This window comes from Cynocephalus volans, chromosome 7, assembly GCF_027409185.1.
Source record: "Cynocephalus volans isolate mCynVol1 chromosome 7, mCynVol1.pri, whole genome shotgun sequence".
Taxonomy (NCBI): Eukaryota; Metazoa; Chordata; class Mammalia; order Dermoptera; family Cynocephalidae; genus Cynocephalus; species Cynocephalus volans.
In genome coordinates this window covers 129,700,631-129,726,616 of record NC_084466.1, presented here as the reverse complement: position 1 = coordinate 129,726,616, position 25,986 = coordinate 129,700,631, and the positions used below count along the sequence as shown (strand labels likewise).

The window sequence follows — 25,986 nt, the reverse complement described above, 5'->3', positions numbered from 1 at the left end:
CCAGCAATTTCACTTTGGGTATATACCCAAAAGAATCGAAAGGGTCTCAAGCAGATATTTGTACACCCATGTTCATAGCAGCATTATTGATAATACTAAAATGTGAGAGCAACCCAAGTGTTAGAGGAGTAAATAAGCAAAATAATGTGATATATACATACAATGAAATATTATGCAGGCTTAAAAAGGAAGGGAATTATGTGAAGTGAAATAAGCCAGCCACAAAAAGACAATACTATATGATTCCACTTATACGAGGTACTTACAGTAGTCAAAATCATAGAAAGAAAGTAGAATGGTGGTTGCCAGGGGATTGGGGTGGGGGGACTTGGGAGTTAATGTTCAATGGATACAGAGTTTCAGTTTTACAAGATGAAAAGAGTTACAGAGATGGGTGGTGGTTGTACGACATTACAAATATATTTAATACCACTGAACTGTATACTTAAAAACAGTTAAGATGATAAATTTTGTTATGTGTACTTTACCACAATAAAAAAAATTTTTTTTAAAACATGTTGACACAATAACCTGTACCTAACTAAAAATAGATTAAACTGGATTACATCAAAATGTAAAACCTTGGTGCTACAAATGATACCATTAAGAAAGTGAAAAGATAAACCACAAAAGGGGGAAAAAGCTTTTCCAAACCATATATGCAATAAGGGAATTATATCTAGACTATGCAAAGAACTCTTACAATCCAATAATAAAAAGACAAATAATTTTAAAATGAGTCAAGAACTTGTACAGACATTTCTCCAAAGATAAACAAATGGCCAAAAAGCACATGAAAAGATGCCAAACATCATTAGACATTAGAGAAACACAAATCAAAACCAAGCGATACCACTCCACACCCACTAGGATAGCTATAATTTTAAAAAGACGGACGATAACAAGCATTGGCTAGGATGTGGAGAAATTGAAGACCTCATACATAGCTGGTGGGAAACGGAAACTAACAGTAGGGCAGTGAATAGGTAAATAGCAGCATATGCATTTGATGGAATTTATTCAATCACAGAAATTCATGCTTATGAAGAGTTTGACACAAGAGAGAAACATGGTGAGTGAACGTAGCAGGATAAGGAGTACACATACAGAACGATCTCAAGTGTGGGCTGCGGAGAGAGGGCTATGTGCTGTAGGGGGGGAGGTGGAAGATTTCGCCCTAGGGTGGGCTGGGGGGCGAGGGTGGATAGTGGTGGGGGAATGATGCTAGCTTTGATGGTACCGAATCTGGAGGTGGCGGAGGCATTGATTCTGGGCCCCTGCCTTTCCCTAAGGGATGCTCCATCTGCTGTACCCCCAGCCCGGCCCTGCACCCCACCCCTTGCTGGGCTGGGCTTAAAGCTCCCAGGTAGCACCAAGCCACCAAGGTGGCTTGGGTGGAGATTTAGTCCCTTCTATGATCTACACCAGACCCCTTCCCCTTTCAGCTACTCCAAATGCACATACAATTTAAGTCTTGCCAAACACAAGTTCAAGACAAAACCCCTAATGTGCACCCACCCCCACAATGAATTAATCCTTCTAAAGAAATTCCAGCGTTAGCACTCGGGAGGACTCCTCTGCAAGAGATTAGGGAACGCAGTCACAAAAGGGCAGCTCTCGCCCAGAGCCGCAGTTCAGCAAGTAAAGCCAGAGGGTTCTGATCTTAGTGTGGCCCCTCAGCAGTTATTTCTTCTCTCTGGGCCTGTTTCCCATTCAGTAAAATGAGGCCAACATGGGGACGGTACCGTGCCTCCGCTGGGGAATCCTTTGAGCTAAGGCAAGCGGAAGAACCGAGCATAGTGCGGGACACACAGCAAGAGCCTCTGACCGCTGTGGACACGTGGCTGGGCCGGGGCGCTGAGCCAGAACCCGCCGCCCCGTGGCAATACCAGGCGGGGGCGGGGCTCCGGCGGGGGCGGGGCTTCAGCGCGTCCCGGGAGGGGCGGTCACGTGGCGCGGTCACGCGGCGCTACCCGGAAGTGCGCCCCCAGGCGGGGCAGGCTGGGCGTGTGTGGGCCGCCGTCTGGTACGTGGGCTCCCGGACTGTCCGAGTGTCCCCGTTGGCTGTCTCCTCTGTGGTCGGCGGGAGTCCTCGGGAGCCCCCGTGCAGCCCTCCCGGCAGCGGGGGAGGGGCCGTAGGGGGTCCCCGAGAGCGGGCCCCTCCCCTGCACCCGGGCGTGTGGCCGTGGGCCGGCCGCTTCAGCCAGAGTTTCTCCAGCTTGGAAGTGGAGGGTGCTACAAGTCAGGCCTCCTTCCCAGGGTGCCGCGAGGTTCGGGGTGGGGGAGGTGGGGATTTGGGGGTGAAACTGCCACATAAACTGTAGAGCGCTGGGCAAGCAGGACGGCTGCCGCTGGACGGGAGCCCCGCGGCGGCGAACTGCTGCCCCGCGCTCTGCCAAGACTCACTGCGGGGCCTTCGAGCCCTGCACCAGCAAGGCCGGGCCCGAGTGGGGGTCGGGACCCGGCTGCTGGAAGACAGGACCAAAGTCCATAGGGACAGTTTGCGCGGCAAGGAAGGGAGAGCCGGGGTCCAGATGGTGAGAGTGGACACTGAGGGTGTTTTCCCCAAGTTAGCCCAGTGCCATCAGAGCTCCCTTTGCATTAAGTCCCCCGTGAGTCTCCTCTTAAGAACAGGATAGCGAGGAGAGGAGGTAAATCACAAAATGACCCCATGCCTCATGTTCTCTCCGTTTTTAAGCGTCTGCAGCGCCGAGGATGCTGTACTGCTCTTCCATGAGCTGGCAACCGAGTCGGTCCACCGCAGCCCTTTCTGAACCTGTGGCTGTCTGAAAGCTCTGCTGTGCTCCTTGCCAAGGTAGATGATCTTGCCTCACCTGGGCTGGACAGGGAGGCAGGCAGAATGAGGTAGGCAGTGGACTGAACACGCCTGGGCTCTGCAGACCCTCTCATCCCCCTACTCCTTCCCCTGCGCTGCATCCTGATGGCACCTTTGCCTAGTCTCCTATTCATCCCTTGCAGCCAGGCAGTCATCATGGCCTGCTAAATCTCTAAGCTACACATTCTGAATAGGCCTTCCTCTCCATTCTCCTGGCCTCCACCAAGGAGTGAGCCGTCATTACCCCACACTGAGATGACTGGCCTCCACTACTTTGACCTTGTCCACCTCCAGCCAGCCTTTCATTGTCACTTCTCTGCTCTCCAGCCTACGGGGCCCCCTGCTGTCGCCCACCACCTCCTTCCACAGCCCACCATTCAACCCACTTCCTTCTAGGCAAACCCCCAACTTTGTCACACTCACTTGGGCGTCCCAGAGCTGCTTCTTCCAGCAAACTTCTCTTCACAACTTTTGCTCTCCCAGTCTCTGCCATGGTGTTTAGCAATTCCATGGGAATAGGCTGCAGTCTGTTCACTGTGCTATATCTCCCCGCATGAGCCTGTAAACACCTTGGGGCCTGGTGCTCTGAGTTAGAGTTAATAAACCAACTGGAGATTTGGGAGGAATTCAGTAAGGATCACTAAGCTGGATGTGGGGATCCTGAGATGACTGAGTCCAAGATCTTGAGACACTGGAATCTTCCTGAGGAAACTGCACAGCTTCCTGGTCATTGTCACAGTTTGGCACAGGAACAACACATCATACCTGTGTGGCACATTGAGCTCCACAAGAGGATTTGAATCCTCACCAGGCTTAGTCACGCTGCCCAAAGGTTGAGGGGTGAGTGTCTTGCTGCACCCTGGGGGGCCAAGACTCAGTGTGGGAAGTGCTGTATTAAGAATCTACCTGTTGGTGGATAATAAAACACATTTTGTGTAATCAAGTGCAGAGGGTACATGTAGGGATGGTGGGGACAGGGTTTGGAAGGGCTGAAGAGACGATGGATGTCGCCAGAAAAGTAGCAGCTAAACAGGTATGAGAAAGAACCGGGGACAGGTTTCCCAGGCAGCCTCTGTTTCCACCAAGAGCAAGGGAGATTTTTGAATGAAATTTCTGTAATGCTGTAATAAACTCCTCATGGGTTTTGAGGCTCATCTTCTGGAGCTGCTTTTTGTTGGAGGGAAAGACAACTCTGGGCTGTCCCAGAGGTGGAGGTGCACAAGCCGCCTTCCTTTTCCAGACCAGGAATCAACTGTCTGCCATGAGCATGGCTTTGTGCAGTTGAGTCTCTGTCCAGACAAAGAACTGGGTCCCTTCTTATGACTGGTTACAGTAGATCCCATGGCAGGTCTGAAGCTGTGGTGAGAGGGGCTGGATAACACAGAGGAATGTGCTGTGGCCATGGCATCAGATGGGCCTGGGTTTGGATCCTGGCTCTACCACTTCTCGGCTGTGCCTGTGTCCTGCTGTATGAAATGGGAGTCATTTAAGAGTCCTACTTTATCAAGTTGTGAGGGTGTGACAAACTGACACCAGGAAGCCCCGTATGGCAGTGCCTGGTGGGCAACAAGGCTCAGTGAGTGAGTGTTGGGGTTTGGGGGGTCCTCTTCATTGCTCAGGCTGGGGGTGAGCAATAGGTGAGCATAGGACCTTGACATTGCTTCTCCCTGGCAGATGAAGTGTGTCTTGGTGGCCACCGAGGGTGCGGAGATCCTCTTCTACTGGACAGATGAGGAGTTTGAAGAAAGTCTCCGGCTGAAGTTTAGGCAGTCAGAGAATGAGGAGGAAGAGGTGAGTGTAAGGTCTGTGGTCCCTGCGGGGCTGCATGGGAGAGAACAGCACGAAGCTACCAGAGGGCAAGGAGGCAGAAGAACCTGCCGTCACCCTTCCTGGGCCAGCCTGAGGGATGAGCAGGGCAGTGTCCTTGGAGGTCAGCCTCTTGATGCTCTGAGTGCAATGATCCCCTCACCACCACCACCAGGGCTCACAGGGCTAATGAGGATAAGAGGTGGTGAATTTTAATCCCACAACAGAGAAACTTGGAGCCATCAGTTTCTTTATCTAAAAAGTTTAGGATAAGGTTGATTCGTTAATTTTTTAACAGCCATATGAAGGTATAATTGACATACCATAAACTGCATGTATTTGGAGTGTACAATTTAATATGTATGTATACTTATGATTCCATCACATTCAATAAAATGAACATATCCACCTCCCCAAAAGCTTGCAATCCCCCTTTACCACCCCACCCCTAGCAACCACTGATGTGAGATCTGATTTCTTTTTTTTTTTTAAGTTAAAAATATATTTTTTTAATTGAGACATAATTGATTGTACGTATCCATGGGGTACAGCGTTGAATATCAATACCTATGTGTAATATGTGATGCTAAAATCAGGATAATTACTATATTCGTCATTATACAATGTATTCATTTTTTGTGGCCCTTGACCAATTTCTCATTAACCCCTCTTCCCCCTCCCTCTTGTCCTCCTCTGGTGGCCTCAGTTCCAGTCTCTTTTGAAAGTTCAAGGAATTATTGTGATTGCTGTATCTTTCTTTCTTTGTTTATTTTTTTAGCTCCCATTTATGAGTGAGGATATGTGCTATTTCTCTTTCTGTGCCTGGCTTATTTCACTCAACATGATTTTCTCTAAGTTCATCCATGTTGCACGAATGGCAGAATTTCATTATTTTTTATATCAGTAGTATTCCATTGTGTATATATATCACATTTTCCTTAACTGTTCTGCTTTCGGTCATGATATAGATTAGTTTGTATTTTATAGACTTCCATATACATGGAGTGATACAGTATGTACTTGGATTTAGTTTTATTTTTGTTTTCTGTTTGGCTTCTTTCACTCAGCAGAATAATTTTGCCACTCATTCCGTGTTGTATCGTGTATCAACGGTTCACTTCTTTTCATTGCCGCATAGTAGTTAGCATATTAATATGCCACAATTATTTATTCATTTACTTGTTGATGGACATCTGGGCTGTTTCCAGTTTTTGACTATTACAAATGAAGCAGCCGTGAACATTTATGTACAAGTCTTTGTGTGGACATAATGCTTTCATTATTCAGAGACAGATACGTGGGGTAGAATGGCTGGATCCTTCAGGTGTATGTTTAACTTTTTAAGAAACTGCCAGTCTTTTCCAGAGTGGTTATATCATTTTACATCCTACCAGTAGTGTATGAGAGTTCCAATCCCTGCACATCCTTGCTAACACTTCTAATGGTCAGTCTTTTCAATTTTAGTCTTTCTAATAGATGTCTACTAAAATTTCATTGTGTTTTAATTTTCATTTCTTTAATCATTAATGATTTGAACATGTTTTTAATGTGCTTATTTGCCATATCTTTTGCCTATTTTTTATTAGGTTGATTGTTCTTATTCTTATTGAGTTTTGAGAGTTTCTTACATGTTTTGGATTCAAGTCTTTTGTTATTAGATATAAGTTTTGCAAATATTTCCTTCCAGTTTATGGCTTATCTTTGCATTCTCTTAACAATATTTTGCAAAGAACAAGAAGTCTTTTGATAACTCCAATTTATCCATTTTTGCTTTTATGGATCATGCTTTTAGTGTCATATCTAAGAAATCTTTGCACAACCCAAGGTCACAGAGTTTTCCCTGTATTTTCCTCTGGGAGTTTTATAGTTCGGGGTTTTATATTAGGTCTAATAATGTATTTTGAATTTTTGTATATGGTGTGAGGTGTGGATTGAAGTTAATTTTTTTTGGCATATGGACATCCAGTTTAACTCTTTAATATTATAGTTGAGAAATATTTGTCATTTTCACTTACATAATTTACACTCTACATTTTATTTCTTTTATCTTGTTTTATTTTATTTTTTTTGTGGCTGGCCAGTAAGGGGATTCAAATTCTTGACCTTGGTGTTATCAGTCCACTCTATGTTTTAAAGGAGTAATTTCTTTTGAAAATTTTTTCCAGATTAATTTTGAGTTAAAAAAAAATTTTGATGGGGGTGTAGTAACTAGAATTCTTGCACTTTTGCAGCAGCATAATACACTAGTTGCCTCTCAGTTCTCTTTTTGCTTAAATGGGCCAAATTATCCAACTGGACAACTGAGCCCATTCCATGTCAGCAAGTTAATTCATCATCAACATCACAAGTATACTTTTCACAGTCTTTAAGAGAAAAGAAGATATCAGAGGTCATAGACATTCAAGTAGTTTTATTTAAGCTAAAGAACAGGTCAATCTGTTAGGCTCATTTATTTTTTAGCAGTAATATGTGTAATTTTGAAATTAAGAGTGTTTAAGTATTTCAGTTCTAAAACTACTGTTTCAGCTAGATCAATTTAAGAAGCAAACTATTTGACAGCCTTTCTCTTCCTCATTATTAAAAACCTGATAAAGGAACAAACTCCTGATTTTTCAGTTCTTAAATGACTAGCATAAAGGAAAAATTCTTTAAAGTCTTATTTTTATGTATGTAACACTTATTTTTTTTCTGATCATATAAATAACATGAGTTAATTGTAGGAAATTTGGAAATACAGAGAAATCGTTTTTAAATAACCTATAATTCTACCACCCAGAGCCATTAGCTTTTTAAAATACTTTCCTTGGGTCTTTATGTTTTATATAGTTGGATCATACGACACTTACAGTTTTATTTCCTGGATTTTTTCTCTCTTGCCATTATATCAAAATCATTCTTTCATTTTGTTAAATATTCTCAAAAACATAATTCTTAATGGAAGCATTATATTCCAGTATATGAATAAATGTATCATCATTTATCTAACCATTTTCATAACATTGGTCATGTATATTGCTTCTAGTTTGCAATCATTATTGCTGTAGGGAATGTTTGTGCTTGGTTTATCCCATATCTGATTATTTTCTTAGGATAAATTCCTAAAAATAGAAATATCAAGTCAAAAGCTGTTTAAAGACATTATACCACTTTATAATTCCACCCAGATATGAGAATGACCCTTTGCACTTTACATACACCAAATATTTTCATCTCCTCCCACCAAAAGAAAAAATTCTTGCTATACTTGCAGGAAACGCTACTTTTAAAATGAGTTGCTGTATGCAATCTAGATTTTTAAAAGACTTTTTCATTAATATAATTTGTTCATAACCATTCAAGAAAATCATGGTATGTGAATAATTCAACACACATTTGTTCTTGCCTATATGGGGGCATATTCATTCAACAAGTATTAATTGATAACCTACTGTGCGCCAGCCTCTGTGGATAAAGCAGTGAACATAGCAACATATCCCTGCTCTCATGGAACTTGGAGTCTAAAGAGAGAAGATGTACTGCAAACCAGATGGCAAATAAACACCACGAGTTCAGGTAGTGATAAATGGTCTGAAGAAGTTAAACAGGTGTGCGGTGGGGAGTGGGGGCAGGGTAGCCCAAGGGTGGTGAGGAAAGGAGCCATCTCTGAGTGGGGACCAGAGTGATGGGAAGGAACCGCTTGCAGGCTTGACTGGCAGACACTGCAGCAGCTGGGCGCAGACCTTGGTTCCTGAGTACTGAGAATGTTGGCAGGAAAATATGCTCTGTGCTCCTGTGTCCCACTGATATTTTAAATGCTGCACATTACCACTGGCCAGTTGCCTGTTTTTCTTTTCAAGGCAATGTCTTACCCATCTCCTTGTAGATTTCACCAGCTCCGAGTTAGGACTGTGCACTCCCCATATTTCATCCAACTCTCCTGAAGTCAGCCTGGGGAAGGTCAGCTGTTTTCCACCTTTCTTTTCATTCCAGGGTGGGGAATTTGAATTGTAACCATTCCACTGGCATTATCCCATTTTTATTCACAGATTTTCAACAAATTTGTCCAGTTCCTTTTTGGTTTTGTTTATTTTTTTTGTTTCTTCTTTTGGAGGGCAGTGAGAATGGATGGAGGAAGAGCTTATCTAAGTAATGCATACTTCTTGCAGAAAATAGGGAAAGTACAGAAGCAAAAAGTAGAGAGAAAAGATCACTTGTAATCTTTATATTCAGAAATAATAACTCTAACAATGTTGACTTTCTTAATATTTTTTCAGTACTTTGTTTTTTCTATGCCTTTTTAAATATAGAGCATTCACATCTTTTTTTTTTAATAATATAACAGTGTATCAGAGGAATTCGCCGTGTCTTTGAAACACTAACGTTTTAAGTGGCTATAGACTCTTCCACCATTTAGATGTACTGTTATTTATTTAACTATGTCTCTGATATTGAGCATTTGCACTTTTCCTCTCTTGTTTGCAGTTGTAAAATGTGCTGTAGTGAACATCTTTGTTCATTTATCTTTGTCCCCATCGCCAATCATTTTCCTTAGAATAAATTCCCCAAAGTAGTCCATGCCAACAAATGGTACATGTAGCAAAAGTCCTTTGAGTTGGCCAGTTCTCGACTGAGTTGTGGAAATGTGACCTGCTTCCTCGACGGTTCCTTCTAGATTGAGAGCCTGAATAGCACAGTTAGTTTGCTGACCCTTCCCAGCCCCTAACCACTGCCCCATGTGTTGGAAGCAGTCTCTTTGTCCTCCTCCCTAGCAGGACAGTGATGCCCTCCCAGGCAGGCCTACCAATGTGGAGCCCCTTGATGTCAAGGCCTGGGTCCTGTCCATCCCTTTGTCCCTGGTGTCCAGCCCACTCTAAGTGGCATTGCTTTACCCTCTGCAGCTCCCTGCCCTGGAGGACCAGCTTAGCACTCTCCTGGCGCCAGTCATCATCTCCTCCACAACGATGCTGGAGAAGCTCTCAGACACATACACCTGCTTCTCAGCGGAGAATGGCAGCAGCCTGTATGTCCTTCACCTGGTGAGTGTGTAGTCCTGGGGCCCACGTTCCTCTTCCCTCAGCTCCATGGAGAGTCTGCTGCCTCTCCCTTATCTTGAACTTTAGACTCCTTTAGCAGGCAGAAACTGCACCTTGTCAAGGTGCCCTGGGACCTGAGCCTCCCCTCACTTGTCCGAAGAGATCAAGGCAGGTGAAAGGAGTCCCACAGGGGTGGCTGACCTTGGCCCGGCTGTGCCCACAGTTTGGAGAATGCCTATTCATCGCCATCAATGGAGACCACACAGAGAGCGAGGGGGACCTTCGGCGGAAGCTGTGCGTGCTCAAGTACCTGTTTGAGGTGCACTTCGGACTGGTTACTGTGGATAGCCAGCTCATCCGAAAGGAGTGAGTCCTCAAAGCTGGCCCCTCCGTGCCCTGTGCTAAGCACCCTTGCTGGGCTGGGCAGCCCCCACGAAGCTGCCATTCCACTCTCTGCCCCTGGCTGGGTCCCTGAGTCAGAGAAGCAAAGCTCAAGGGAACCTAGAAGACCACATGGCCTGACCCTCTCATTTTACATATGGAGAAGCTGAGGGCCGAGAACTTAAATAACCTGCCCAAGGCCATCCAGCTGGTTAGTGCAGCATCCAGCCTAGAAACCTGAGCTCAGGACTGTCAGTCCAGTTCTCTTCCCATTCCAATATCAGTCATCTGTCATTACAGACCTGGTCTGAGCTGATCCTCTCTTTCTTCTTAAAGAAGCTGTAGACTCTGCCTCCAGACAGATGCCTGCCCATGCCCACACATAGTCTCATGAACATTTTCTGAGGGGTCAAACCCCCAAACCCATCTCTGAGCCCATAGTAAAGAATTTAGCAAAAGAGAGTATGGTTCAGTGTATACACTGAAGTGAGAAGGATCCCAGAAAAGGAGCTCAGTTGAAATGTGGACTCAGAAGAGAGAGGTTCCTGGTGGGATCACCCCCTGATTCTCCAAGATGGATTGGGAAGTTGCAGAGTTGGAAACTCTGGGTCTTTTGACTTTTGCAGCAATGTGAGCAATACCCATATTGAGGCACTTATCAAATGAACAAACATCATTTTGTGAGTCATTTTGGTTTCGGTGGCAAATGCTGCAGGCAGCGGATGCCTGTTAAGGGGCTCGTCAGCATTTGAGATGCCACAGCCCTGTGTACAGCCCTGATGGCAGACCAGAGTTTTCTGTTTTCAGTGACCTGGGGGGCATGGAGAGGTACAGAAAGCTCAGACACCCTCCTGGCTCTCTCTAGCTGGCTTTATGTGATATGTCTGTGTGTGAAAGAGGCTGAGGAGTGATGCGATGTGCTCAGGCGCCTGACTCCTGGCTCTGGGCCCATCCCACCACACTCCGCAGCTGGGGCCCAGCCCAAAACATGGCCTCTTCTGTTCTTTGTGGGCTCTCCCAGTTTTATTTGGTCATGTCACATGTGAGTTCACCCAGCTCTGACTCTGATCTGGGACTGATCCTTCTGTTTGATGGGGATGAGTGGCTTTGTCATGGTCTCTCCTGCTCTCTCTGGCTCTGCCCCCAGGCTGCGGCCCCCGGATCTGGAACGGCGTGTCCAGGTGTGGGAGCACTTCCAGAGCTTGCTATGGACTTACAGCCATCTGCGGGAACAGGAGCAGTGTTTCGCTGTGGAGGTGACTACTGGGTGCAGGAGTCCTCAGGCCAAGGAGGTGGCAGGTCAGAGGGGGCATCCAGCTTTAAGACCATATTTTGACCTTAATGAGTGAGGGAACAGGCAGGCGCTGTAGGTGAGTCACTGCCTGGCTTACGCCAGCCTCCTCTCATGCCTCTTGTCCTAAGCACTGGTCACATGGCACTTCCTTCAGTTTCAAGAATACTCTGTGTTTAGCTCTGTCCAATGTGGATGTCATTCACTACACGTGGCTCTTAAACACTTAGAAGGTAGCTAGTCCAAATTGAGTTAAGCTATACATATAAAATATACTAGATTTTGATAACTTAGTACAAAAAAATAGTATTTTAGACATATTGGGTAAAATAAAGTACATTGTTAAAATTAATGTCACCTCTTCCTTTCTGCTTTTTTAGTGTGGTTACTAGAAAACTCTAACTCGCACCCTGGTCTGGCCCTACGCTGCAGCTGCGCGACATTGCTCCGGCACCCTCTCCCGCCTCAGCCTGTGCCAGTGCTGTTTCCTTGGCTCGCTCTGTTCTTCCTCTCCCTTTCTCTGGCAGCCCTCCTAGTTCTTTAGATAACAGTTTAAAGGTCACCACCTCGGGTCACCTCCCGGGTGGGTCTGTGCTCTTTTTCTGTGGCTCGGTTCTGTGTGTGTCCTGCTCGACGCTTCCTGCAGCTGGCACGTACTCTTGACTGTTCCCTCCTTACTTTGTCGGCCTCATCCACTAGCATCAGTGACCCAGACCCTAAGCCTCGGGTAGGTGGGACCGTGCCAGTCATAGTCTCCCTGCTCCCAAATATGGACTGAGCGGATGCACCCCCCAGCCCAGGGTCTGGAGCTGGGGAGCAGGGTTGGTGATGTGGCTTCCTCTTCCTGCTCATGTGACCAGGCTGTGGAGCGGCTGATTCACCCCCAGCTCTGTGAGCTGTGCATAGAGATACTGGAGCGCCACGTCATCCAGGCTGTCAACTCCAGCCCCGAGCGGGGCGGCGAGGAGGCCCTGCATGCTTTCCTGCTCGTGCACTCCAAGCTGCTGGCCTTCTACTCCAGGTGAGCCCCGGCTCAGTCCGCACGTGGCCTTTGCCCCCTCTTACTTGGCCCTTGCCCCTTCTTATGTCCTCTTCCTGAGAAGCACCGCTTCCTGGGCCAAGGAAACCTTCAAGACCCGTCTCTTCCATGAAGACTTCCCAGATTCTTCAGTTCCTCAGACCCTCTCAGCGCACTCACTTCTCTAAAGTATTTCTTCCTGGAACCCTGTCCTAGAGTCTGGATTTAGAAGAACTTTTTTTTGTGCTGTTATTGGTCTCTGGTGCTTTCCCGTTGGTAAATTTTTTTTTTTTACACAACTAAGTTTTACTTTAAAAATTGACTAGTTAACTAATTTTATTTATACTTTGCCTGTCTCCAGGAAGGATTTAATTAGCTGGCACATTTGCAGACTCCTTGAGGGCAGGGGCCAGGCTGCAGACTCCCTGAACCTGCCTGCCTCATCCATGGCCACCTGCCAGGCTCATGTTTACAGGCTGCCCGTTTCCCGTCTCTGCAGCCACAGTGCGAGCTCTCTGCGCCCTGCCGACCTCCTCGCACTTATTCTCCTGGTTCAGAACCTCTACCCCAGCAAGAGCACAGTGGAAGATGATGATGCCCAGGTCGGTGGCAGCTCTCTGGGCAGTGGGAGGCCGTCAGGGAAACGGCTCAGAAAACCAGCCTGGAGAGTGGGGGTCAGGCTTCCTGGGGAGGCCGTGGTCCCCAAGTCACAGTTCTAGTCATGTGGTTGGTATGACATCCTGCTGCTTTCAGAGATAAGGGGAATTCTGGAATGCGGGTGGTCTAGTGGGTTAAAAGTGCAGACTTTTGGAGTCGGTCATGTTTTGAAACCCAGCTTTAGTGCTTAGCTGTGTGAGCTGAGCAAGCACTTGCCTCCCTGAGCCTCAATTCCCTTATCTGTGCAGTGGGGATAATGATGGCATCTGCCTCTCAGGGTTGTTATGAGGCACAGAAGAGACAAAGCACATTGAGCCCAGCAGGGCCTAGGGCATGGTGAACACTCGGTGAGTCTTAGCAACACCATTGACCTTGTCGTCAGCAGCAGTGGTAGCGGTAGCTCTCAGGGCTTCTCTGTGAAGTGTGGAGAGACAGAGGACGGATGGGAGGCAGGCAGGTCAGGCATGCACTAACCCGTGTGTCCCCTGCCCTATCACAGCCTTCCCTACCGAGGCCCCAGAGAAGCCAGAACATCCCTGTGCAGCAGGCCTGGAGCCCTCATCCCACAAGCCCAGCCGGGGGGAGTTCTGCAGAGACGGTGTGTGCTCTGCGCTGCGTGGAGGACAAAGGGGAGGGTCTGCCTCAGCCACGCAGCCAGGCCTTTCCCACCTTTCCTGCCTCTCCCAGGAGAGCAGGGCCAGGCTGAGCCAGCTGGGACAGCCTCTCCTGGCCCTCAGCTGAACTGCCCTCTTCTCCCTCCCAGGAGACAGACAGCTTCTCCCTCCCTGAGGAATACTTCACACCCGCTCCTTCTCCTGGCGAGCAGAGCTCAGGTGAGGCCTGGGGAGGAGGCGGCAGTGGCGGCATGGGGCAGTGCCAGTCGACAGCTCCGGGGAATGTCTTAGGATTCAGCGGATCCCACACCTTATAAGGGTCCAAGCACAGACACCCACATTCCTAGCACACAGGATTCTGTCTGCAGCTCCCCCGTCTTCCCTCCCAGCGCCAGCAGGATTCAAGGACTGTTGAGAGCACATAGATGATCCCTAGAGCTTTTTATGACAAGTGGATTTCATTTAAAAATTTATCTATGTGTATTCTCAGCCTTATCTTTCTTTTCTGTAATTAATAATGAAGTAAAATTAAGTAATAATCATTTGATTTTAAGTACATTTTAAAATATAAATATTCCATCTCTATTGTTTATGCCTTATCTGTTTTTCCAAAGTATATGGGTAAACAATAAAAAAACTGTAAATATTCGAAATGCTGACAACAACAAAAAAATAGACAACAGTGCTTAGAAGTAGATAAACCAAAATCCAGACTGTTGTATGTCACTACAAATGAGCATTACATTTATCTCTGAAGTTCTTAGGGGAAAAAAAGGAAGGAAAGCAAGCCAGGGTTTCAGGAGGAGAAACTTCTTTGGGAACTAAGTGTGGAAAGGAACTTCCGGTGTGGCTTCCTTAAACCACGGTGTGGCTCCCAGCCCCAGCTGCACATTAGAATCACTGGGCAGCTTCAGCCAGTCCAGTTCAGGCCCAATAGATGGGCCTGGGGCCCAGGTGTGAAAATTGCTCCAGGTGAATTCAGTGTGCCTCTGGCAGTAGTGGTTACTGCTATGTACAAGCTTAGGTTAAACAGTGGTTCTCACCCAGCTGCAATTGGACTCACCTGGAGATCTTTAAAAACTACTGAAGCTAGGCCTGTTCCCAGAAATTCTGACTTAATTGGTCTGAGCTGTGGCCTAGGCTTCAGGATTTTCAAAAGGTCCCCAAATGATTTCCATGTGCAGCAAAGGTTGAAAACCATTAGGTTAGATGTTCTTAACTTTAGGACCTGGGACCTACTTCAAGGAGCCTGGGACCCCCTGAGGTTTTGTGCCAATTCTTATATGCTTATACATTTTTCTGGGGTGAGGGTCCATAGCTCTGAGCTCTCCATGAGCCCAAGATATGTTGATCACTACTCTTAGGTGATCTTTGAGGTTCCTTCTTACCACTCCCTTCCCTCATTCATCACGATCCTCCTCCTGGTCCCTCTGTCTTAGTAGTTTTTTTATGCCTCAGAGCTGTAAATAATGCTGTTTTGCTGCACACAGAACTCACAACTTACAAATGGACTGAGTTCCTGTCATCCATTTTAAAATCAGGTGTTTGAAAAGTAGGAACACACTTTCCCTAGAGAAACATGATTATAAATAAGTTATTTGGAATGAAATATGAGGTAACAGTATTATTACAAGCACATAATATTTCAGATATACAGTGGGCTCAGTAGGTTTTTGGGAGCAATACAGTACTAGGAAGGAAACCTAACTCAGTTCCCAGCACATAGTAGGTAAAAGTTTGCTGGCTGACTGAACGAATGGACAAGTGGAGATGGTGCGGCTGAGTCCTGGGGCAGACGGCCTGAAGGAAGAGAGGGCAAAAACTAGGAGGAGATAGGGGTCAAGGGCAGCGTGCAGAGGAAAATGCATTCCCCCCCTCCCCCAGTAACCAGTGCAGGTGCATCCTCAGGAGCTCAACTCCCAGCAGCTGTCTCTGAGAAGCTTCTCTCCCCCCGGCTGCTTTAGCCCTGGTACTGCGGAGTTCACCTTGCATTTGCCAGCTGGGAGAGGATGAGCAGGGGTAGAGCCGCTCCAGCTGCACTAGATGGCCCTTGCCCCACCTGGTGCTGCATGCTGAGCTACCAACAGGGCAGGGCCACCTATGTCTCACCCCCCTTCTGACATTCTGTTGGGCCATTATTTACATTCTGACAGTACTTATGTTGTTGTTATTACCTGCGGCCTATAGGTAGCACCATCTGGCTGGAGGGGGGCACCCCACCCACTGACGCTCCTCAGGTGAGTTTCTCTGGGCCTGCTTGGTCACCAGCTGATCTGAGATGCTGTGGCGAGTACTGGGGACTCTGAGGGTTTCGCCTCCAGGGTGACTCCCCACCAGCACCACCCTTCCTCCTGCCCACCTCAGGGCTGGACAGTGGAGGAGTCTATCCCTGTGGCCAGGGCCCAGGGAAGGGGGTACCTTCCCCAGGGCTGGGCCTCAACTCCTGATTAGTCCTCACCTTCCCCGCTGTTCTCGGGAATGAATATCCTACTGAAATTTTGATTTTTTTAAAAAACAAGATTGTAAATATATTTATGGTAGAAAAATTTGGAAATACAAAAGTATGGAAAAGAGAATAAAAGTTACTCTCAACCCCATCCTCAAAGTGAGTTTAACAAAGTGTTTCCTTCTAGTCTTTTTTTCTGTGATTATATACACACGTGCACACACTACATGTGTATGTACACACATTTTTTAATCATATTTAGATCCTAATGTATTTCATTATTCTTTTTCATTTGAGCATTTTTCCATTCACTAAGCACTCCTCAGTAGTGTGGTTTTCAGCAATCGTTCAAGTTCATCACATGTATATGTTATTTATTTAGCAAATTCTTAGAGCGATCAGTACATTGTTTCTAGTTTTTTGCTATTATATGTAACACTGAAGTGACCTTAGAAGTTTTTCTGGCATCTCTAATGATTTCCTTAATTCTCTAATTTTTCCCACCAAAGGCTTTCTTACATCTCATGTTGTGTGCCTCAGCCTCCCCAAATTGAGCAGCTGTCAGGATGTTCTGAGAGTGACCGAAATGACAGAATGTATTTAACTTTAAGTGCCTTCATTTAATTGAAAGCATGGGGAAGGAGCCTCTTCTCTCCCATCCATTAGTGTCTATTTTCCTGCCTTTTTGGCCCCTTTTCTACCACTCACTCCAGCTCCTATCCCCTTTCCTACCACCCTGCTGGGCATCCAGTCCCTACTGCAGGCAGAAAGTCTGGAGGAAAAACAGAGAGAGATGTAGAGAGAGAGAGAGAGGGAGAGAGAGAGCGAGTGAGAAACCACAAGAGCAGCAGAACTGGAGCTGCCAGGGCAGCCTCAGCAGACTGCAGGGGCTTAAGAACTGGGATCTCTGGGAGGTAGACATTGTTATTCCTCATGGTTCACAGGTAGGACAGCGAAGGGACAGCCAGGGGTGGACCAGATGTGGGGAGGCTGACGGCTCTCCCTTCCCGACCCACTTCTCACGCAGCTCATCTCCCTCCATAGATAGCTGAGGACACCCTGCAAACGCTGATTCCTCATTCCCCAGAGCCTTCCAGCCCCAGAAGGATCTTTCTGGACACCAACATAAAGGACAGCCATTGCCCCATGGCACCGCACACCATGTACTGCCTGCCCCTGTGGCCGGGTATCAACATGGTGCTCCTGACCAAGGTGCGGGAGCCCTCACCCTGCCCCGGCAATGCTCAGGGCCTAGGCAGCTTCACCACTGGCCACCCTCTGCTCCTCCCCTCAGGGCCCCAGCACCCCCCTGGCCCTGGTCCTGTTCCAGCTGCTGGAGGGGTTTTCCCTGTTGGAGAAGAAACTGAAGGAGGGGCAGGAGGCCGGGAGCTCCCTGCGGTCCCAGCCCTTTGTGGCAGACCTGCGCCAGAGGATGGACAAGTTCGTCAAGAACCGAGGGGGGCAGGAGATTCAGGTGAGGGCCACATCCCAATGCAGCTACCCATGGAGGACAAGAGGGGTCTATTCAGTCCACCCCAGGTGAGAAGCCAGCAGTTCTGGGTCCCTGTCCCTGCTCTGCCACAGATCTATGATCCTTGGTTTCCTGTTATGGAATGATAACAAAAACTTAACAGCTGCTCTTTAAGTTTTCAGAACTTCTCTATGTGAGTTAGGCAGCACACAAATTATAATTCCCATTTTTAGATGAGGAAACGGGCCGCCCGCAGCAGCTGCTGCGCCTCGGCATCCAGCCCCACCCAGCTGTGCCGGCCTTGGGGGCTCCCCTTGTCTTGTCATTCTGATGGCTTCCGTGCACAAGTTGTGCCCATCTCAGCAGTGAACCCCATGCTGAGACCTGGAGACTGCTCTTTAACTCAGAACCTGCCCAGTGAATCAGACATGGTGTAGGTGGTATGCCAGGTGCTCGTGGGGCTGCTGGAGATGCCAGCTTTGTGGGGCAAGGGCAGACTTGCCTGGAGGCCTAGGGCCCTCAGCCCAACATGGGAAGGGTCTCCCTGGATCTTCCTGCGGGAATACGGTCTCCAAGCTGCCTGTCCTCCTCACAGAGTACCTGGCTGGAGTTCAAGTCCAAGGCCTTCTCCAGAAGTGAGCCGGGATCGTCCTGGGAGTAAGTGGTGGGCCCTGAGGACAAGGGGTGAGTCATTTGGAGAGGCGCTGTTTCTCAGACTGCGTTTCCGTAGGCCAAGAAGGAGAGGGTGCTCAGGAAGGAGCTTATGAGTACAGGAGGGCCTGGGGAAGCCTGAATTCAGCCCGCGGGAGGCGGGAGGGAGGCTGGGAAGGGGAGGCCGCAGTGGAGGGGCAGGGCTGTGAGGTCCCAACACCGGGCCCGAGCCACAGCTTCAGTGCTGACTCGGGTGCCACCTTGGCAGGTCACTTCTCATTTATCAACAAAATGATTTCAAGCAGGAGATTTCATCCCATGTCCGTGGAGCACTACATGGGGAGAAACTGGGGGGCTGCTTCCCGGCTCAGTGAGAGGCCTTGTGCTTGATCAGTATGGCCCACACAGGACAAGGCACCCCCCACCCCAGGTCCTGCTGTCCTGGTGCAGGAGCAGGGGTGGCCACACAGGTGAGGCGCACCCCCAGGTCCCTTCCCGCTGTGATGTTCTCACCTCTGGGTCCCCAGGCTGCTCCAGGCATGTGGGAAGGTGAAGCGGCAGCTCTGTGCCATCTACCGTCTCAGCTTCCTGACCACAGTGCCAGGCCAGGGAGGCACACACCTGCCCCAGCACCTGCAGGACCATGTCCAGAAGCTCATGCAGTAAGTGTGTATGTCCCCCTCGATAGCAAGAGCGGGAGCGTGGGGCTTGCTCCTCACAGCAGCCCCTGCTTCTCTTTCAGGGAAAAGCTGAGGGACTGGAAGGACTTTCTGTTGGTGAAAAGCCGAAGGAATATCACCATGGTGTCATATCCTGACGCCTAAGCCAGGAGAGTTTGTCGTGTGTGCGTGTGCGTGCGTGTGCGTGTGTCCTTCCCTGCTCACCGGAAGGACCGCAGGCTCTGGGGAGGGAGAATACGTATCCCGCCACCTCATATTCTTCTCTCTGAGGAAAATAACAGGAGACAATGTCCCATGTGCCTCGTCTGTGGGAACACTGCGTGCTGAAATTTCAGAAGTTTCTGCTGTCCCAAAATTCATTCATAAGGGCCTTAAAGATACTTTGTGTGAGTGTTGCTCAGCTGGCAGAATGTTAATAGCTATTCCACGAGGGTGGGCACAGGGCTGCCTGTGGACTGGCTGGTGTGAGGGCCATGCCTGCCTCCTCACATCCTGCCAGTGCACGGTGGCGTGTGAGGCTCTGAGCAGGCCTGCCGTGAGTGTTGATCCCTGTTTAAGAAACCATTTTCAAGACGTATTTGACCCTTTTATTATGGACCACTAGTTTTACTGAATTCTGATTTCACCTGGGACTTTATATAAAGCAGCTTTTCCTGGATTAAAATGTCTGATGCATCAGGCCTCAGTCTCCTGAGACTTTGGACTTCAGTGGACAGGTGAAAGGAATGCCACAGGGCTTCTTGAGCCAGCAGCCACTGCCCTCTCAGGGGTGTCTCTTCCCACCCTTGAGGCAAAGAGTAGAGATGAGCAAGATCACGGGGAGGTGCGTGGCTTGGGCGGCCAGCTGGGCCCAGTCATTGCTGTGTGGCTCCACTCACGCTCCAGCCTGGCCGTCCATGTACCTCCAACCTGCTCCTCCCAAAAATCATCAACTGTGAGCATCCCGTGTCCTTGCAGGGCCCAGAAGTGCCCATGTTAGATGTGCAAGGATCAACAAGGATCTTAGAACTTCTCAAGGCTTGGGAGCTGAGAGTGCCAGGGAGAGAGTTCTAGGGAAGCAGGGACAGTGGGCTTGGCTGAAATGGAAGCTGGGGACAAGGACAGGAAACACCTCCCCCCACCCCCACCCCAGTTCCCAGCTTTACAACACCTTAACTCATACTTTCACCTACCTGGAAGACTTCCCAGGCTTGGTGCACTTCATCTATGTGGACCGCACGACTGGGCAGATGGTGGCCCCTTCCCTCAGCAGCAGTGAAAAGACATCATCGGAGTTGGGCAAGGGGCCCCTGGCTGCCTTTGTCAAAACCAAGGTAACCAACCACTCCCCTGTCCCTGGTACTCTTCACTGCCCATTGGATGGGACATGCTGAGGCCTGAACACAGCCCGGGAAGAAGGAGCCCCTCCGTGCTCTGGGCTCCCGGGAGGCTCTGGTCACCCCCACCCTAACCATCACTGCACTCTGTCAACGTCTGCATGCTCTGTAAGAACAGAGGCGTGTCGTCTTGACCTGCAGGCCCGGTACCCAGGGTGAGCAGGCCTCTGGAGGTTGGGTGGCACTTCCTGGGTGTTCTCACGCACCTGGGGTTAGCAACGTGCTCTGGGCAGCCAGGCAGGGGAAGACATGACCAGTGCCTGGCAAAAATAAATGCTCAACAAGTCTTTGTCAAGTTAACTAAAATGGACAGAAGAACTGCACGGGGGATTAGTTTGGGCATCAGAATTTAAAACTAGATGGTTCCTACTAAGGAAGCATTCTCTGGGAGTTCTTCCATTCTCCTAATTTAACTGACTCTTCATGGCAGACTCACATTTTGGGTGGGAAGGAGAGATCTCTACCACATTCTGAAAAAGCAGTATATATAGATATGTGTGTGTGTGTATGTTTGGTCCAAATAAGTCTGTCCTAATGGTTCAAACAAGATGGGCAGCAAGGCTTTTGTGGGAAGTGCAGCTCTGCCTCTTTCTAGTTGTGTGGCCTTGGGCGTTACTTAGTCTGTTCCAGTTTCCTCATATGTAAAAGAGGTAACGACACTATATTTACATTGTAGGATTATTGTAAAGCTTACATGAGATGATGCATGTAAAATATTTAGCACAGCATGTGGCACAAAGTACAGATGCAATTCATGGAGTATTTACTGGTATCATCAGCAACAACAACTTCATCTTCATCTCCCTTTCTGGAGATAGTGGAGTCATCTTGGGACGTTTTTTCCCATCGTGTTTCTGTGCAGTTTGTTGCAGTCGAGATCCCTCTGTATATGCAGTTGTGTTCACCACATTTGCATTCCACATTGTATCAGATGCATTTCCTCATGCCATTAATTCTTTATGAGACTGACGCGCTACCTACTGCGCTAACGAGGCACCTAATTCTTTATAAACATGATTTTGAGCAGCTCCATATCAGTCCATCATGTGAATGTAACATAATTTACTTTACCATTTCCCTGATGTTTGAACAATTAGATTGTTCCAGGCTTTCGCTGTTATGAATAATTGTGCTGTATACACCTTTCGTGTGCACATCTGTGTCCTCATCTCTGATTATTTAATCCTCAGTGTGGATTCCCAGAAGTGGAGTTACTTGGTCAGCTGGGAGGAATGCTTGTAAGGTTATTGATGCATGTTGTCAAATTGCTTTCCTGAAAACTATAGCCAGTCCATGTAATTGTGTGCAGATTTAATTAGCTATTACATCGCGATTGGTTTGGAGTGCGGCATGCCTCCCTTCCACTAAGGCTTTCAGTGAGGGCGCTCATCGGCCTTTTCCCAGCCCAGGAGGTGGGCAGAGCTGGCTGTCCCTGCTGCCTTCCCTCAGCTAGTTCACAAGCCATGGTGACAGTCCCTGCATTAGGCAGGAAAACATCCCTGAGGGTCCTGTGTTTGTGTCCAACCCTTTGGTGAGCCCTGGTTTGGATTTCACCCCCGCACAGAGGACGCGCCTGGATCAGGGTGCGCTGCACATTCAGATTCACCCTCCAGCACCTTCCTGGTATGGAGCAGGTGACCCTAGACAGAGGAGTTGTTTCCAGGTGGCCACACCTTGATCTGTTGTGTTAATTAACAATGTCCCTGGCTATTTTCTGACCTCAATGATCAGTTTAGTAATTTATGGCTTATGTATAGAAAAGTTATATAAAGTGTTTTTACTTGTATTTTATCCCCACAATAATTGGAAGGGTAGTCCCTCCGTAGGTCCATCCAATAATGATCTATTATTGAGCTCCTGCTCTGAGCCAAGGTCCCGGGCACTAATGAGAGGCTCCTGGCCCTCAAAGAGCCCCTCAGCAGAGCGCTTTTCTTCCTTCCAAGTGACGGGTGCACTCTCCTCCTTTCCCAGGTCTGGTCTCTGATCCGGCGGGCGCGCAGATACCTGCAGAAGGGCTACACCACGCTGCTGTTCCAGGAGGGAGACTTCTACTGCTCCTACTTCCTGTGGTTCGAGAATGACATGGTGGGCAAGGCTGGGCCTCTGGGGCAGGATGGTCCTGATCTGACTTCCTTTCTTCTGAACTGTGTTCAGTCTCTCTCTTCACCTCTTCTTGCCCTGGGTGGACGGACAGGTGAGTGCTGCGGTTAGGACCCAGCATTCAGAGGTCACATTTTCACGTGGGCATTCAGCTTTGCTCTGTGGTCCTCCACACATCCATGTGACAAGTTCATCCCCACTGTTCCCATGGTGCTCAGGCCGCACATTCTCCAGCAGGGCCTCAGCATCATCAGCTCCACCTGCAGAGCATGGCACTGTTGTTCCCATGTTGTAGGTGGGTGAGCCGGAGTCCAGAGCATTTACTCAGCCTGCCCACGGTGACACTGGCAGGATGGCTCAGGGCTCTTGCCCCTGGGCCTGGTCATCTTTCTCTAGACCTCACTGCACTGCAGTGTAGGTGCTGGCTGTGGGACCTGTCCATCTGCGGTCTCTCTCCCCCTTCCTCTCCTCCTTCCCCTCTCCTTTGCTTTCCTTCTGTTCCTCTTTTTGTTTTCTCCTCACTTGTCACCTTTGGTCATTATTCCAGCTCTCTAAGGATCGTTCCTTCTACCCCTCACAGCCCCTGTCTCTGGGTCCCCGTACTCCTGTCCCCTTCCTTGCCCTTTCTGCTCATGTAGTGCAGTGTGGTTACTGGGGCCTTCTGCCACCGTTCTCTCATTCCACTCTCACAGCCCCATGCAGCAGTTGGGCAGATGGAGACACCGATGCTCAGGACAGCAGACACCGTGGCCAGGGCCGCAGAGGTTATAAGCAGTGAAGCCAGAACCCAGGCTCAGCTCTCCTGACCTGCAGGCTCCTACCTGTCCTCTGTGCCCTCAGAAGTGCTAGCAAGTTCCTTTGCCCTCTACCTTAGTTTCTAGGGAGAGACAAGTCTGTGTGCTTGGGAAGCCCTGTGGGGTAATAGGATGAAGTGGAGCTGTGGTGGGGAGACCCAGGTTTGAGTGCTGCCTGCTCCACCCAGCCTGTGCGGAACCACCCCCTCACCTGTAGGGCGGCTGCACAGGTGGGTATCAGGTGAGAGCGTCTTCAGGAGTGCCATGATCGTCCCCCACCTTCTTCTACTCTGGGAATCCCCATTTCTTCCGCAGCAGATACTTGGGCCTCTTGATCATGCCTTGCTCTTCACAGCCCTGTGTGAAACCCCCACCCCTACCCATGCCGCCTCCTGGTGGGCCCCACCCCACATGTGCCCGTCACTGATCCAGCCTCTTATTGTTGGTGACAAGAGCTACTGTGTGCACCATCCCTGATGTTCACCAGGCGCCCGCTGTTGTTCCCCCACACAGATGAGAAAGCACTGAGCACACAGCAGGGCCACGCTGGGACGCAAACCCAGACTCCAGACCACCTTCTTCCCCACACCTGTGGCCTCCCCATCCTTAAGACCCTTTTCTTCCTTCCTCAGGGCTACAAACTCCAGATCATCGAGGTGCCCATCCTCTCCGATGACTCGGTCCCTATTGGCGTGCTGGGAGGAGACTACTACAGGTGCCGCCTCCTCAGGGCTGCTGGGAACAGTCAGGGCACCACATGTGGGCAGTGGGTACCAGCTCCCCACAGGGGGAAGCTCCTTCTCCAGGGGTGCCCCACCCCAGGAAGTGAGGATGCCGCCCTGAGAGCTCTTCTCAGGCTGCCCAGCGTCGGTGGGGGAGGAAGCCAGTGGAGAGCGCAGTTGAGCTCCTGCCCATCGTCCCTGTTGATGCCAACTCAGCAACGTGGGGAGATGTCTGTGCTGGGCCCAGAGCTCCTGCTGGCTCCTAGCCTGGACACCACCCTTGTCAGTGAGGATTGAGGGCCCAGAGGAATGGGCCGGGGCCTGGGGCTAAGCCCAGGCAGCTTAGGTCAGTGAGGAGCAGGAGGAGGTGCCACGACCCCGGTGCTGGGTCCTAGTAAGATGCCCACAGCGTGGGCATCTGAGTGCCTGCCCAGGGCCGGAGAGGCCCCAGCACTGGGAGGAGGGCCACAGCCTCACGCCTAAGTCCTGTCCCTTTCCTCCCTCAGAAAGCTCCTCCGCTACTACAGCAAGAGCCACCCGGCTGAGGCCATCAAGTGCTACGAGCTGCTGGCCCTGCACCTGTCAGTCATCCCCATGGAGCTGCTGGTGCAGCAGGCCAGCCAGCTGGCACGGCGCCTGTGGGAGGCCTCCCACATCCCCCTGCTCTAGGCAGGGCAGGTGGCCCTCGCAGTCTGCCTGTGCACCCTGTTCTGCAGCCTGTGCTAGAAATGTTCCCCACACAAGAGCCGCCTCCTGGCTGTAGCAGCCATCCTGAGGGTGGGGCAGGGTCCTGGGGTAACCCCAGGGTTTCTTAAACTCCACCCAGACCACCCTCTATGCAGGGTGATGACCAAACCCCAGATCCTTCCCCTGGAGGAAGAGGGAGGCCCACGAGTTTCCGTTTGCCACCTTAGACATCAGCTGCTGTGAGGCTGGAGATGGCAGCGCCTCTCCGTTTCTCCCCATGAGACAGGGAGGAAGTCCCCAGTGCCTAAGGCTGTCTGAAGACACTGACTCCCCCTTTTCTGCTGTTCTCTGCTATTTCCTACCCCAGATAAAAGGGGCTCATTGGCTGGGTTTGAATTCCAGCTCTGCCACTTCCTCTCTGCAGCTCTGGGCAAGTTTCTTAAACTCTAAACCTATTTCCCCGCATTCAAAGTGACAACACCTATCTGAGGGTGGTTGTGAGGATTACCGAACACTGGCAGGTGCCCAATAAATGTTGGTTATTGTTGTCATGTGAGCCCAACATGCCTGTGCCTCTGGACCCTTTTGTTGGTGTGATAAGCCCTTGCTAAGTCCTGGCCCCTTCACGCCCCCTTGCTTCTCCCCTGGAGCTGTGGGGTTTGAGCTCCTGGCCCTGGTCCAGAGATTTGGATTCACTTGGTCCATGTGGAGCCCAGGATTTGATGTTTTTAAAAGCTTCCCAAGCAATCTTGCGTGCCCAGGATTGAGAACCACTGTTCAAGGGGTACAGCCCTTCTAACCACGAAGTTCCAACCCTAGAGTAGACACAAGGACAAGAGACGATCAGAGCACTGGGGCTGGGAAGCATCTGATCCTCTTGGACCAAGAGGCCGGCGCAGGGCTGGAGAGAAGTGACATGGCAGAAATAAGCATCGACCACAGCGGAAGGAGGGACGCCTTCGTGATGGCATAAAGGAGCCAGGCCCTCCATGTCTATGGCCTTGAGCTGAAATCTGTGCAGGGAGGACTGGCCTTTCTCTGCAGAGAACAGCGTGGAGAGGACAGGGATGCTGAGGGAGCCAGAACGACACTGGCGCTGAAGTCCTCAGAGGGTGGCAGTGGGGACCAGTGTCCTCTGAGATGACTGGATCATGTTCCTTCTTAGTGTTTTGACTTTGTGGATGGAAATCAAAGAGAGGAACGTTGGTTGTGGAAAATACAGAAGAGCACAAAGGAAAATAAGTTCACTATTTAGGACACCCACTTATGTCACCTAATATTTTTCCTTAATTTTTAGTGGCTGAAAGATGTGATGCGTCTAGTTTAACCAACCCCCCTGATATTTCTATATTACAAATAACACCGATGTGAACATTCTGAGTCAGACTTTAACAGATCTGCACACGGTATAACCCTTCCACAGTGTGTGGAGGGGTGCCTGAGG

At 49.3% G+C, this 25,986-nt stretch overlaps 1 protein-coding gene across 5 annotated transcripts; it reads left to right on the top strand.

The window, feature by feature from the left end:
- The first annotated feature begins 1,947 nt into the window (after positions 1–1,947).
- Positions 1,948–25,137, top strand: HPS1 (HPS1 biogenesis of lysosomal organelles complex 3 subunit 1). Of its 5 annotated transcripts, none has more exons than XM_063102099.1 (20): positions 1,948–2,026; positions 2,699–2,815; positions 4,511–4,627; positions 9,520–9,657; positions 9,878–10,020; positions 11,183–11,291; positions 12,187–12,347; positions 12,844–12,946; positions 13,501–13,599; positions 13,765–13,834; positions 15,803–15,852; positions 17,106–17,273; positions 17,356–17,535; positions 18,128–18,189; positions 18,711–18,845; positions 18,926–18,991; positions 20,032–20,176; positions 22,211–22,324; positions 23,766–23,848; positions 24,362–25,137. In XM_063102099.1, exons 3-20 carry the CDS (start codon positions 4,511–4,513, stop codon positions 24,522–24,524), a joined length of 2,106 nt encoding a protein of 701 aa, XP_062958169.1. In that variant the 5' UTR covers positions 1,948–2,026; positions 2,699–2,815; the 3' UTR covers positions 24,525–25,137. The 5 variants fall into 5 exon arrangements, with proteins under 5 accessions (XP_062958169.1, XP_062958168.1, XP_062958170.1 ...); XM_063102098.1 differs by having other exon boundaries at positions 2,699–2,865; XM_063102100.1 differs by having other exon boundaries at positions 2,699–2,865; positions 22,211–22,433; positions 24,362–24,447.
- Positions 25,138–25,986: the final 849 nt, after the last annotated feature.